Below are 13,864 nucleotides of genomic sequence, written 5' to 3' on the forward strand. Positions count from 1 at the left end.
CTCTGTCGCCCGAGGCATTTGCTAAATAAATTCTAGAGCTAGCTTGGTAATCGAACCATCTTATTTTTCGATTTGGGGACCTTAATTGTGTACCCTGAACTGCGTAATTAGGTGAAAAATGTAGCTTAACTTGAGTCGTGAGTGTTAGTAATTCCTAGACCTAACCTGCTTTTTATCTTAGTTTATTCGCTTTTCAATTTAGCTCCATTTACTTTCCACTACAAACATAAAACTCAGTTGGCTGCCTAAAAGCCAAAAGCCCTTACTTGCATCTACAAATCCAGCAAAGCCGTATTAATTTTTCCCTTGGGTACGATCTCGGTCTTCCGGATTATTATGCTTCAACTGACGTATTAAGCCCTACGCTTGGGGCGTTATTCCTTATATCGGAGCGAACGAAGCACACTTTGTTCATGAAGTTTCTAGTAACTTCACGTTAAAATTGGAGCGCCATCAGTAAAAAGTAAAGCGCGAAAATCAATTTCTTATATCTATCACAGGCTTAATTATTCAAGCAAAAAGTAATCTTCTTCATCTTGGGAGTTGGGCTCAAGAGATGGGCCGCAGAACATGCCACCCCATTTTGGGAAATAGATGAGGCCCAGCGAGAGAGTAGAGACAATCATCATCAGGCCCATGAGTGAAATGCCGGTTGGGGTTGAGAATTGGTTGGACCCTGAAAACAAGAGAAGTTGGGTCACCACTGCTCCTACAGTCCCACCACTCCCTGTCATTCCTGATATCACTCCCATTGACCTGTAAAAAAAATGAAAAAAAATCTGATGAAATTTTAAAAATAAAAAAACGTCATAAATAAAACACAGCAACTAGTTGAAGAGTACAGTCACTTTGTTTGGTTATTGAGCATCGTGCATGGAGTAAATTTCAATATTATATTTTGGATGGTTATTGAGCATTGTGCATAGAGTAATTTTTTTTTTCAAAACTTGTAAGTGAACAAAGTAATTTTTTTTTTCAAAACTTGTAAGTGAACAAAGACAATATTATATTTTGGATGGTTATTGAGCATTGTGCATAGAGTAAATTTTTTTTTTTCAAAACTTGTAAGTGAACAAAGTCAATATTATATTTTGGATAACCAGTTGCTTAGGCCAAAATTATGCTCTCCTCGACTAATTCTGTGGGACTAATCCCACCATCTAGTATTAGTTGGGCATTTGAAGACATAGGAAAGCTTAACGTGAAATGACCCCAAAAGAGTTGGTAGTTAAAGTTGTTGATAGCAATTCTGGCCCTATTCCTCGGAGGCAGGGAGCTGCTGTCCCTTTAAGGGGTAGTCGCCTGTTGTCTCGGTCGATCGAGGCTCGCTCTGGTCTCGCTCCAATGATCGGTAACGTTCACTTCGTAGAGTTTGTCAAGTAGAACAAGTGTACCAAAAATTAACTCGATCGGATATCATAAGTGTTTGAATATCGAAACACATATAACTTGTCAATAATGGGTTCCAGTGGATTTGATCCAGTGTTTCGGATCCATTCTTTTCATGATAAAAATGTTCCGATAAGACACTTAATGATATTCGATCAAGCTAATTTTTGGTACACTTATTCTATTCGATGAGCTCTACAAAGTGAACATTTTCGATCATCGAAAAGAGACCGGATCGAGTCCCACTCGGCCGGAACAACAGGCTGCTGCCCTTTAAAGGGACAACAACTCCCCCGTGTCATTGTTCCTCTAAGAGCTTTTTCGGCTTTTTGAGTTTAATTTGCATTATCGAAATATATATATATATATATATATATATATATATATATTGTATTTGTTAGTTTTGCATCAAACTTTTGTAGATTATTATTCATCTTGTAGAGACGAATCGGAAAATAGAAATCTGAATTTTAAGATAAGGTCAAATAGTAAAAGTAGAAGTAGGAATCAGTATTTTTCAAGTGACATTTTAAAGTTAATGTGGATTAATCCCCACTTGTAACTGTACGTGTAGCGTCGGTCATGGGTATGTGGTCTGAGAGACTGAGACCATCTCAATCAATATAGGAGCATCTCAAAGTTAAATATCTTCACATTTTGAGATCAACCTCGGAAATATCTAAAGACACGTGTGGAATTTTTGCATCTTTGAAATTTATCATCATCCTTGAAAATAAAAACTCCGCGGGCTCCATGTGTTTGTCTTCAAGGATTTGATTCCTCCCCGGTCTCGTAATAGGGTTCGCGGTCTGGTTTGGTTCGCTTGCGGGTCTTTTTAAAATCTACTTTAGTGATTACGAACGTTCATCTTTTAAATCTTGTTAAAAACATCAGACACTGCGCAAATCATGTTTTAACAAATGTTGTTTGATTTTATATTTAGATATATACTAGTGCGGATTTCTATAAAATATAGTGTATGTTTTTTTCGAAGACATATCAAACAATCTTCAATCGACATGATTTTGGCATGACTGTCTTTTTCAACGAAGTTTAAAAGTGAACAATTTCGATCATCAAGATAACACACTCTTAAGATAGACAAAATCATGATTTTTTTCCCTGAAAAAGGGACAAAATCATTTCTCTACCATGCAATTTTAATCTCTTTAGGGGAAAGCAAAGGCGGGGGATCAGATGTTGAAAAGTGGGTCAAGCAACCCGGATGCGTAGGAATTTTTTTTTCTGAAACAAATGTTTTTGCCGGTATTTTGATATTTGATTCAAGAAATATTAAAGAATTACCACTGTGAAGAATAGATTTTCACCCGACATATTTTTTATCTGGCTCCGCAAGTTATCCAAAAAAGAAAATCTGGCCGGCACCGAGAAGAGGGATTGGGGAGAAGTTTTTGGGTGCCAGACGGGTACCACACACGTGGTATCCCGTCGGCGGTCCTAGCCGTTCAAACTTATTTTTGATGGTCCGAATTTTAGAGATAGAAAAAGAAAAGAGAGTGATCAAATGAGGAGAGAAAGAAAGAATAAATCTAAACTGTCCAAAACACGTTTAGATGGCTGAAATTGCAGATGAATACCACTACGTAGTACCCGCTCGGCACCCAAAAATTTCTGGAGTTTGGGACAATAGATCTCTATAGATTGGAGTCTTTCCCTTATAAAATATCCAACAAGTTAGGTAAACGAGGTAGCATCATCAAACAAGTTAGACAAATGTTATTTACTGTAATTTGTTAGCTATTTATTCAACATCAATTTTGTTGTCTCCAACGTACGGATCAGTCATTTGGACACGTTTGTTGTCCGTTTATACGTGATTTGTCAACCATTAAAATAATGCTAGTAAAAGAACTAAGATCCAAGAAAACATATAAAACTAATTAATTATGTTTTTCATCTCTCTTTTGTTCTCTCATTAAGAATCCAATTAAGGAGAAGAATAGTCCTTAATATCTCTATACAAACAGACTCTCTAGTTTTTGCCCCCTTTCTTGTGTACTTTGTTTTCCAATAAAGAAACGGTCTTGCTATTATCAGTTCACTGAGCTGACGATAAGTACACTAAAAGGTAAGAAAAATATGAATTTTTGTTTATTTATTTATACTCTTTAATACACATTCACACACCTGAGCTGATTTTAGAATTTTCCATAAAGAAAAGGTAAGTAATTGTCTAAACTTTTGTTGTATTGTAAAAATTCGCGCTCTTTTTTTTTTGGATATCAAAAACTAAAATTGTGCAAAATCAGTTTAAATTAGATTTTTAAACTGGTGTAAAAGTTGAAAATTTTTTGCACAAAAAAGTAATTAATCTTTTATTCAAGAATTAAAAGACTTTCTGTAACAGACTATAATGGTTGGACAGATGAATATTTCATAAAGTTCATTTTGTGAAGTGTGCTAAGACTGAATTTGCAGAGTCTTGACTTAACTTTAGTATTTTCATACTCCTATTTCACTGACCATAATAATTTTTTTCACTATTTATTAATTTTCATATAAAAATCTAAAAAGGAAAAAAGGGTTAAAAAAAGAAGAAGCAAAAGTTGAGTTTGTCTTTAATTAAGTAGGAAGTTAGGAACATACCTTTTGGAAACAAAAGGCACCACTCCAAACGTAAGCCCGGAAGCCGCCTGAACGAACACCGAGAAGCAGCACATAACAACGACAGAACCCCACAGCGAGTCAACCCTCCCAAGCAAAACACAGAGCAAGCCCGCCACCGTCTGCACCACCCAGAGGCTCCACAGCCTCCCCCTCATCCCAAACCTCCGCCCCATCTCGTCCGACACCACCCCTCCCGCCGGCCTCGACACGACATTCGCCAGCCCGAAACTCGCCGCTATCGCCCCCGCCACGTCCACATCCACCCCGAACCTGTCGTAAAGAAAGAAATTTTTATCAATCACTTGTAACGGATACAATTATTAAAAGGAAGGAAAAAACATTAAGTCTACACAAAGGAAAAAACATTAAGTCTACACACTCACTGCACCACGAGTCCACCGCATGCTTACGTGGGACCCACTCTGATTCCAAAAAAAATTCTAAAAAATCCAGAAATTTTAAATTTTTTTTTTATGAAGCGTTGTAAAAATCAGCTCAATCGCATATCGGTAGGTATGTTTTCTGAATTCGTAAGAGAAAAAGTTACGGGCCCAGGGTGGGCCTCACATAGGCGTGCGGTTCGTGGACCAAGTGACGGACTCATGCGGTGAACATCGCACCTCTGAGGAAAAAAACGGCATCACAACGGAAGAGAAATAACCTGTCGTAAAAGTACTCCGCAATTATGTTATCCGTGGTCAATTCGACTCCGAAGCAGTACCCGTACGTCAACCCCAGTATCCACCCCCGGTAATTCCTAAGCCCCCTAAACAACACGGTGAAAAAGTTATTACCGCTGCCGCAAGTTTTAGGCGAGTTCTTTTTACTGCTGTAGTTTCCATCGGGGAGATCCTGGCCGTAGATCAGTAACAGAAGGGCAGTTACGGACTGGAACACCGCGGGGACCACGAAGGCGGCGCGCCAGGCAGTTGACGTCGGGATTTGGAAATAGTCGGTTAGGAGAGTGACGATGAGGGGCATGAGCAGTTGGGTCACGCCGGATCCCACATTGGCCCAGCCAGCGGCGAAGCCGTTAGCTAGGCCGACGACGTTGGGGGAGAACATGGAGGACATCCAGAACTGGTTGGCGACGAAGTTGGCCAGGCAGAAGCCGATGAGAAAGCGGACGAGGATGAAGGAAGGGGGGGATTGGATTAAGGAGACGGAGAGGACGACGGGGGCGGTGAGGAAGGAGAGGGTGGAGGAGGCGATGCGGGGGCCGAAGAGGTCGCAGGCGGTGCCCATGGCGAGGCGGGCGAAGATGGAGCCGGTGAAGGAGGCGATGCCGGCGCGGCCAATGTCGGTGGAGGAGAGTTGGAGGTCGGAGCGGATGAATGAGATGAGAGGGGGGATGGAGAAGGTGGAGAAGAAGTTGGAGAAGAGAGAGAGCCAGGAGAGGTGGAAGGCGAGCATGTGGGGAGAGGAGAGGGAGAAGAGGCGGAATTCGGTGGCTTTGTGGTCGGCATCGACCGGGAGAGAGAAGTGGAGTGTGGGTTTGGGTGGTGGTGGTTCTTCCATGGTGGATGCAGTGCAGAAGCGGCGGCGGCGGTATTTAGAGAGAGAGAGAGTGTGTATTAGCACATGAGTTGGAAAAATGTTTTGTTTATCTCTGTTGCATGCTTTGAATATCAGGATGAGCAATTTTATTTCTCCACTCGTCTCCAACCCATATGTTGTCACACGTACACGACTGTAATTTAATATTTAGGAGCGTTTTCACCGATTAACAAGTTTTTATTTAATTTTTTTTCGTCTCAACGAAAAAAATAAAAAAAAATAAAAAAATAACTTTTACACAAATATTCTTATCACGGTTGTGGACCAGGGTGAGCCCACAAGGGCACAAAAGAGGACTCGGAGGTTTGAAACTAGACCAGAACTTGGTCCCAGTTGATTGCGTATTAATTGCTGGGAGTTTTTGAATTTGTGCCGACAGAATATCAACGAAATTCGTTGTCATTACTTAATTAACTTAACTGACATTCTTGACATGCATTTGGAAGAAAAAACAAGGAGACGACTGCTTGAAGTTTGGACACTTTGGAATAGTTCCAATTTCAACCAAATAGTAGAACCGATGATCGTGGGGATGTGAGTCTGGACTAGGTTTTCACCACAATCAAGACTCATTATGCTCCCCCCCATTAGTATTTTGGGATCTAGTTCTTTTCGTCTATTGGACCCATACGTAGTCCAACACGGATTTCGGGTTGGTGCCACAGCACCATGCTGCGGCCCTCCAAACTGTCAGATCGTGCATCCGACGGCTCGAATCTCATCTTGGCAATCAATGATCGAGAGTCGTTTATTACCGAGATAAGATTTAAACAGTCGGATGCACGATCCGATTGCTTAAAAGTGCGCAACATGGTGCTGCGCACATTACTGCACAACACCATCCTCCAATTGATCCAACACAAGTCTCCTCGAGAAAGAAACCAAATAAAGAGAAAGAAATCACCAAATCTCGCATTCAACAAAAACGGATGAACTATACCAATAAATACATACAAATCTCAAACCCAAAACCTTTGTATATGTGTGGGTGTGCTATGTAAATTAGTGTATTAATTGTTTGGTCTCAGGTTTTCAGGTACATCTACAGTATGATATGTGGGCTCTAATTTCTCATGTGGTTAATTTTGGGGGGAGAAGAATGGATTATTAGTGTTGACGATTTGGAAGATATAATCGGAGGACTTTTAAGAGGAAAAGAGGCCCTCGCCCCGGAGGGGTTGAGCCATTCCTCAACAGATCGATTTGAGGAAATTAAGGTATATAATTTCAAATGATATCGAACACTTCTAACGATATACTAGTACAAGCAGGATACTAATTCATGTTGGAGTATCACTTCATAGTAGAATAACATTATTGGAAATTAATCATGAGACATGATTGAACCAGATATTCCATCGCATGAGCAGTACTTCTAATATAAAGTTATACGTTATATTTATTATATAACTCAAGTATTATTTTATGTCAATTTACGCGTGCTTCGATTAAAATATATTTGAGCACCGATTGATCGATTAGTTTGGGGCATTTAAAGTTGAGTGCAAGCTCGGCATAAACTAATCTCACAAGAGTTGATAACACTTGAGTGATTCCGATCCTCATACTTAGAAAGAAGCAAACTCGTCCCAAACTTTGATCATCATGCCAACCTTTTGGGTTATGACGCTCACTTTATAGTTCATCTTCTAATTCATAATCCTAATCAATCATTCTTTGAGACAAAGGGTAGTTGGGTGACAGTGGCATACCTTTTTTGCTTAGATTTTTACGGTGGCGGAGCTAGAATGTTGTTATCAAGGGTCGGCTTAATAGACATGTATTTTTTATCGGAACATATAATTATATTATCATAAGATTTTTACTTTTCAGTTCATTACGTTTATACATTGAATTGATTCTTTAAGTTATTTCAACTGTCACATGCTTTTATTTATTTATGAAAGAAATTCAGAAATGAGAATGTAAAATAATCAGTTTTTTATCAAGTCGAAGCGAAATTATTAAGATTATAAGTAACTATACACGAATAATTATCAATAATATTTAAAAGCAAGTACATATAAAATAAAAAATTTAAAACTCAGACACTTAGGGAGTCGGGGCGGGGGAGCTGCCCCCGGCCCCTACACACCTCCACCCTTGGATTCCACATTTAACATACCCACCCTCTTGACGAACAAGATTATCCCATTTATATTAAAAAGAAAAGATTACAATTACAATAATAAAAGAAAATACAACAAAACAAAAAAAAAAGAACAAAACAGAGAAAAAACCCGTTTGTTAGGGGTCATAGATAGATAATCAAATAACAATCCTGACGTCTATATTCGAGGCTTCTTTTTTGTGTTTATCTCCAGAATATATAACAATTCGGTATACTCTATGTATTTTAAAACTAATTAAAATCAATTTGTGTAGAGTTTCGGAATTAATGAGCCCCCAGTACGTGTTAAGGTGTACTCTCTCTCTCTCTCTCTCTCTCTCTCTCTCTCTCTCTCTATATATATATATATATATATATATATATATATATATATATATATTATCTGCATATTAAGGTGTACTTCATCTTTTCACTTTTGATTAATGGAGTAACAAAAAGGAGAAACTTTCTTCAAAAGAATTTGGGTTTCCGTTCTAATTTTTTTTACTTTTTTGTTGAAACGAACCGATAATCTATAAAAGTTTAACAAAAATTAGCGGACGCAAAAAAGAATTGAATAAAGACAAAAGAAAAACCGAGTTGATTTTTTTAGGAAAACTAATGCCTTGTTCTCTTCACAATTCAAAAAGAATTTTTTAAAAAATTCTAAAATTCTCTTTAAATTTCTCTTACTTCCAATATTTCTCTCTCTATTTCTCTCCACTTATTATTTCCTACTATTTTTAAAAAAAAATTTCAAACTCTAATCCAAACAAAGCATAAGCCAAGTTAGCTTTAAAACGCCAAAGGAACATGGATTAGCCGATAGGAAGTTAATAAAACTACTCTAGCTACTATATTTACGATGAACAAAAGTCTCTAGATGCATTGGGTTACTCTATTTTGGGAAAAAATAATTCACAACTGAGACAATATGTAATTTTTTTTCCATTTTTCGGTTAATTGTCTCTGTTCCAACCATTTTGCGTCCAAGACATGATTTCCTCATGCTAAAACGACATTTTTGTCTCTTAGGTCATAATGTGCCACACACACCACATATGCATTTTGGCTCACTAGCCAGCAATGGGAATAGATCAAAGCCAGCCGAAGGTTAGTTTGGTTGGTCGGTGGGTTTGCTCTCTCCACACAGGTGATCAGCGTTCGAGAAGTACTACGGCAGCAAGAAGGTAATTTTTTGCGAATACCCTAGCCCTGTCGTGGATCGATGAACTACCCTTTGAGCAGAACAGTGAGGAGATTAGTTAAGGTGCGCGTCAGCTAACCCGACCCTGACCACCAAAAATAGACCAAAGCCCACTCTATAATAGAAGCAAAGAGACACACATGCAACATCTCTATCGTCCTGTTTTTTGTTGCAAGGTGGGGTAGTTTGCCAGGCTGCTATGTGGCTCTCCTGGTGATGGTTTTATATGGACCCGATTGCACATGGACCCTAATGTACCTATGTCCATATACTAGAAGCCTAATTTGCTAAAGTTAAACTGACAAGGTTGTTGAGAAGATCTTTTGCAATTGGACAGTGATTGAGATCCACTTTGCGACGGAATCATCCAGTTTTTGACCCATTTAAGAGACACTTTGCGACGAAACCATCTAGTTTTGGCCCATTTAGGGTTTCTTGTGCCTTAGTTTGAAAAAAAAAAAATTTCAAACTCAAAAAACATTCATTATCTTTACTCTCAATTATTATTCTAATTTCTTCTCTCTCCGCTCATTACTCTTATCTCTAATCATTATTCTTATTTCTTTTTATATCTCTCTCCACTCATTACCCATATCTTCAATTATTACCATAATTTCTCTCTCCATTTATTAATCCAAAAATCAAAGCCAAAAAAACTCAAATTTGAATCCGAACAAGGCATTGATCACTTGAATGCGTTTTTATTTGGTGTAGTATTCACATGAAATCTTGATTGATCAAGATTTATTGTATCCTGATACATGTGATGGCCGGCATCAATCCCTTTTATGCACTATATTTTACTTCAATTTCATTATCGTACGTACGTATATCTACCTAATGTGAATCTTACAAGCAAAAATTTTATACGATAAAGGCACTCTACCTGCATGACTTGATCTCATCATAAACTATTTAGACATTCTACAATGACCAATCTCGAGTAAAAGGACGACAAAATTCTATATGAGGCTCTTGTGTGGTCTTAAAAGTTGCTACATTTTGGAGATTTTAAATTTCACATTGTAGAAATATTCCATACCTAACTGGATTTGAACTAATGGGCCGGGAGATCATAACTGGGATGATCTTTTTACTCACAAAAAAGTATAGGGAACATGATGGCTCAGAACGCGTTTTGATAATTAATACCCGTCAAGGACAAACTAAGAACATTTGTTAATGTTGAAAATGTCCTTGCCGGGGGTATTAATTATCAAAACACGTCATTGGCCGTCATTTTCCCAAAAGTATATAACAAATATGAGTAGACAAAATCAAGATTCAAGTCACTGATCATATCAACGAGCTAGATTAGAAGTAACTATATATATACTCACATAAACAGCAGTATGAATTCCAAAACTATATCCTAATGTGGAATTTCTGGTCAATAGAGAAATATCACCAACATTTCGTACTTTCATGATTTTTCCAATATTTCAGTGTCTAAATACTTCATCCATCCCATTTTCTTTGTCATTTTTTTGATATTCGTGTCAGTTTTCAATCGCTTATATCTTCTAATATGAATATCCAAAAATATGTAATATGGATCGTATTTGATAGTATTCGATTAGGTCTATCATACAAAATTTTCGAAATTATAAAAAATATTATAGATTAAGAGATATAAGCGTTTAAAGATCGGCACAAACAACGAAAATGAGACGGATGGAGAATTAAGGATTCCCAATTTGGCGGGGACTTTCCAAAGTCCAGGGCGTTGCAGGTTTGTAGCCAAGGAAAAAATATGGGAAATCTCTATGCAGCGGCAAGGAAATAAAATATTATCATTGTCATGATTTCTGGCCATCTTAATATCTGTTTTGTGGAATTTTTTAGTTGAAAAGGACACAATTGCTCCTATCTCTCTTTTTCTTGATGATGATTATACAAAAACAAGAAATAATTCTCTCTGGTCTTATAAGTAATTTTTAATATTTTTGTAGTTTATAAGTTTAACCCTTTATTAAACGACAAAAACAAACAACAACTAAAAATATATATAATTACAATTTATATGTAGATCCAAGCCAATCCAAAGAGTTTAAACCTTCCTTCTTTAACTTTTCTCACACTTAATAGAGTCTAAACCAACAAATCTTCTCTAGAGTCGAAACACGTTGGCCTGGTTTGCTGCTATTGCTTTTCTTGGTGTTTGTTTTTTGTTGTTGGTCTCGGTGGCTGAGTTTTGTTGGTATGGTTGTTTTTAGTCTTTTAGTCTCTTTTTTGTTGGTTTCTTGCCAACTTTTTCTCTTGGGTCTCGGGTTGCTTGTGCTTGCCATTGTCCCTTCAATCTTTGTATCTTTTTTCAAAGATTAATTAATAAATCTCTTTTTGCCGAGAAAAAAAAACAAGTGGATAGCATTTGGAGATAAAAGTGCACAACAAACAATTAATATCCATAATCTTGCGGCCGGGTTACTACATGTCAAAATATAAAGTCCAGAAGCTAGCATCCATGCACGTGGTTAAAGGCCATCAGAGATTAATTTGGTATAGAAATTAGCTGGTATTGGAAGGTGAATGGATTGGGCATTACGCCATTACGCATGGCACTTAATTAATCCAAGGATGCAAAGGTTGGGTTTGACTTGTATTTTAATATGGCCCCAAAGTTGTAGCCTATTATTATAAGTGGAGTAGTACGTAATTCTGCTTAAAGGGGATTTGGGCTTCAACGCATATTTTATTACGGTGGTGTTCAAATTATTATTATTATAAGGTGACAACTTAATAAAAGGGCAGCAAAGGGGTTGTGTTTTGAGACACTTGGGCACGTAAACAGAGAAAAGAAGCGGGACAGAAGCTGCGCATACTTGGGATTCCTCCTGTTTTGGGGTATTCGAGTACCTTACTTGGTTGTTGAGGAAACACAAAGGGAAAAAGACACAAGGACGACAAAGTTATTCTGGTTTAATTCAGAGAGATAGAGGAGATTATGAGTCTCTCATAAGTCATTGATCAGATTCGTTTGGTGCATACAATAATATATACATATACATATGAAGGAAAGTGAGAGAAGGAGGAAGAGAAGGGCACAAATTAAAAATATATCTCAATCGCCAAATATAAATCGGTGAATCCGTGAGTGTTGCATGCAAAATGCCGGGAGATTCAATCACAGCAGGTGGTGTCGATGAAGTTGAGCCCGTGCAGAAGGGTAGTACTAATTGGGCAAATGAGGAGTGGGTCGTAGACATAAGAAACGAACTCGATCGGCTCTTGCATGATGGTCCGACAGCGCTGCGGGAACGCTTCTCAAAGAAGCGATCCATGATCTACAAAGTGCCGGCTTTCCTGAAAAACCTAAACAACAAAGCCTACGAGCCTCAAATGGTGTCCTTTGGTCCTTACCATTACGGAAAGGAACATTTGATGCCAATGGAGAAGCGCAAGCACACCATGCTCCTCGATTATCTCCAAAGATCAGGGAAGCCTCTGGAATCATATGTCAACGCTCTGGCCCCAGTGGTGCAAGATTTGAAAGACTTTTACAATGCACTCGAACCTCGTTGGCATGGGGATACCAGCGGATTCTTGAAGCTAATGGTCCTAGATGGCTGCTTCATGCTCCATTTCATAGATCGTGAGTCTCATTACGGACTTAACTGAGTTTATTTTCTTGGAGACTTGGAAAGTGCTGGCATCAAGCGGGACATGCTCCTCCTTGAAAATCAACTGCCCATCCTTGTTCTCCTAAAGATTGATCAAGTGCGAAACGTAAGAAGACAGATTGATCATCTCATTCATTTTCTTTCTCGTTTTTTTCTAAATGTGTTTTTCTGTAGTTAATTTTTGTATGATCTCTCTCTCTCTCTCTCTCTCTAGAAAAAAATCATGTGTTCTGTTTTAATGTTTCTGGCTTGATTGGTTACCTCTAAAAGAAAATTAAAATTAAATATTGCTTCACACGTTTGATCATAACAATTGCAGGGTGGTGAGCCACGCGAGGAGTACATCCAAGAGCTTGTCTTAGGTCCCTGGGGCTTTTGGTCACTGCCGCAGCCCTTAAGAATGGGGAAATGCTTGCATGTATTGGACATGTATAGAAAGACCCTAATTTGGGATGAGTAATATGTCTCCCATACTGGTTCATCTGGCAAAGCATTTCAATTCTGGTCAGCAATTGAACTTACGGAAGCTGGGATCAGGTTGAAACCGTCAATCGCAGTAGAGCAGGGGAGAATCTCGTTCAACGCCGATGACGGGGTCCTAAGACTCCCACGCTTGGAGGTGGACCATGCGACGGAATCGATATTTCGAAACTTGATAGCTTTCGACAGCCTCCACGTTGGCGACTTACGGGGTGAACTGACTTCCTTTATTTACTTCATGCGGCAGCTAATAAAAATCCCTAGAGATGTCAGCGTGTTGATAGCCAGAGGCATCATAGTAAATAATGGCGTCGGAAGTGACGAAGCTATCGTCCGACTCTTTGACTCACTCTCTAAGGAGGTACCGATGCTCAACCCATTTACTTCGAAAATGTTTAATGATGTGTATGAACCAATCCTGGACTACCGCCGCAAGCCACAGAATAGGCTCCGTGCATATGTTGTTCACGCCTACCACGAGAGTACTAATTGGAGTCCCTTGGCTTATTTGTCTATCCTTGCCGCCATTCTCCTTTTCATCCTCTCCTTTCTTCAAACTTGGTACACCCTCTATCCATATTACCACCCACGCAAATAACTGGGCCTTTGGGGTAGAATTGCCATTTCTCTCTGTACCGGAATTAGCAATCTACTCCGAGATCTCCACCCTCATTTTTTTAATATATATATATACGGTGTACTATTCTCTCCGTCCCGTAAAGTTAGTAATATACAAAATTACGTGTAATTTTTCAGCTTAAAAATAATGTACTTACCAAAATATTCTCTCAGTTCCTTTTTAATTTTCTACTACGGTTTTGCGTGTCATTTTCAATTGTTTATATCTCTTAACGTATAGTGTTAAAAATATGC

At 38.4% G+C, this 13,864-nt stretch overlaps 2 protein-coding genes across 2 annotated transcripts; one reads left to right on the top strand and one right to left on the bottom strand.

Annotated features, from left to right (window-relative positions):
* Window positions 1-346: 346 nt before the first annotated feature.
* Window positions 347-5,657, bottom strand: LOC131298851 (high affinity nitrate transporter 2.7). Its single transcript, XM_058324343.1, has 3 exons — window positions 4,679-5,657; window positions 3,997-4,287; window positions 347-756 (listed from the first exon to the last, which is right to left on the bottom strand). Exons 1-3 carry the CDS (start codon window positions 5,533-5,535, stop codon window positions 507-509), a joined length of 1,398 nt encoding a protein of 465 aa, XP_058180326.1. The 5' UTR covers window positions 5,536-5,657; the 3' UTR covers window positions 347-506.
* A 6,149-nt stretch (window positions 5,658-11,806) lies between these two features.
* Window positions 11,807-13,735, top strand: LOC131298492 (UPF0481 protein At3g47200-like). Its single transcript, XM_058323980.1, has 3 exons — window positions 11,807-12,506; window positions 12,549-12,617; window positions 12,972-13,735. The coding sequence occupies exons 1-3, from the start codon at window positions 12,000-12,002 to the stop codon at window positions 13,587-13,589; spliced, it is 1,194 nt and encodes a 397-aa protein (XP_058179963.1). The 5' UTR covers window positions 11,807-11,999; the 3' UTR covers window positions 13,590-13,735.
* The last annotated feature ends 129 nt before the right edge of the window (window positions 13,736-13,864 follow it).

The sequence above is a fragment of the Rhododendron vialii genome, chromosome 8a, assembly GCF_030253575.1.
Source record: "Rhododendron vialii isolate Sample 1 chromosome 8a, ASM3025357v1".
NCBI lineage: Eukaryota > Viridiplantae > Streptophyta > Magnoliopsida > Ericales > Ericaceae > Rhododendron > Rhododendron vialii.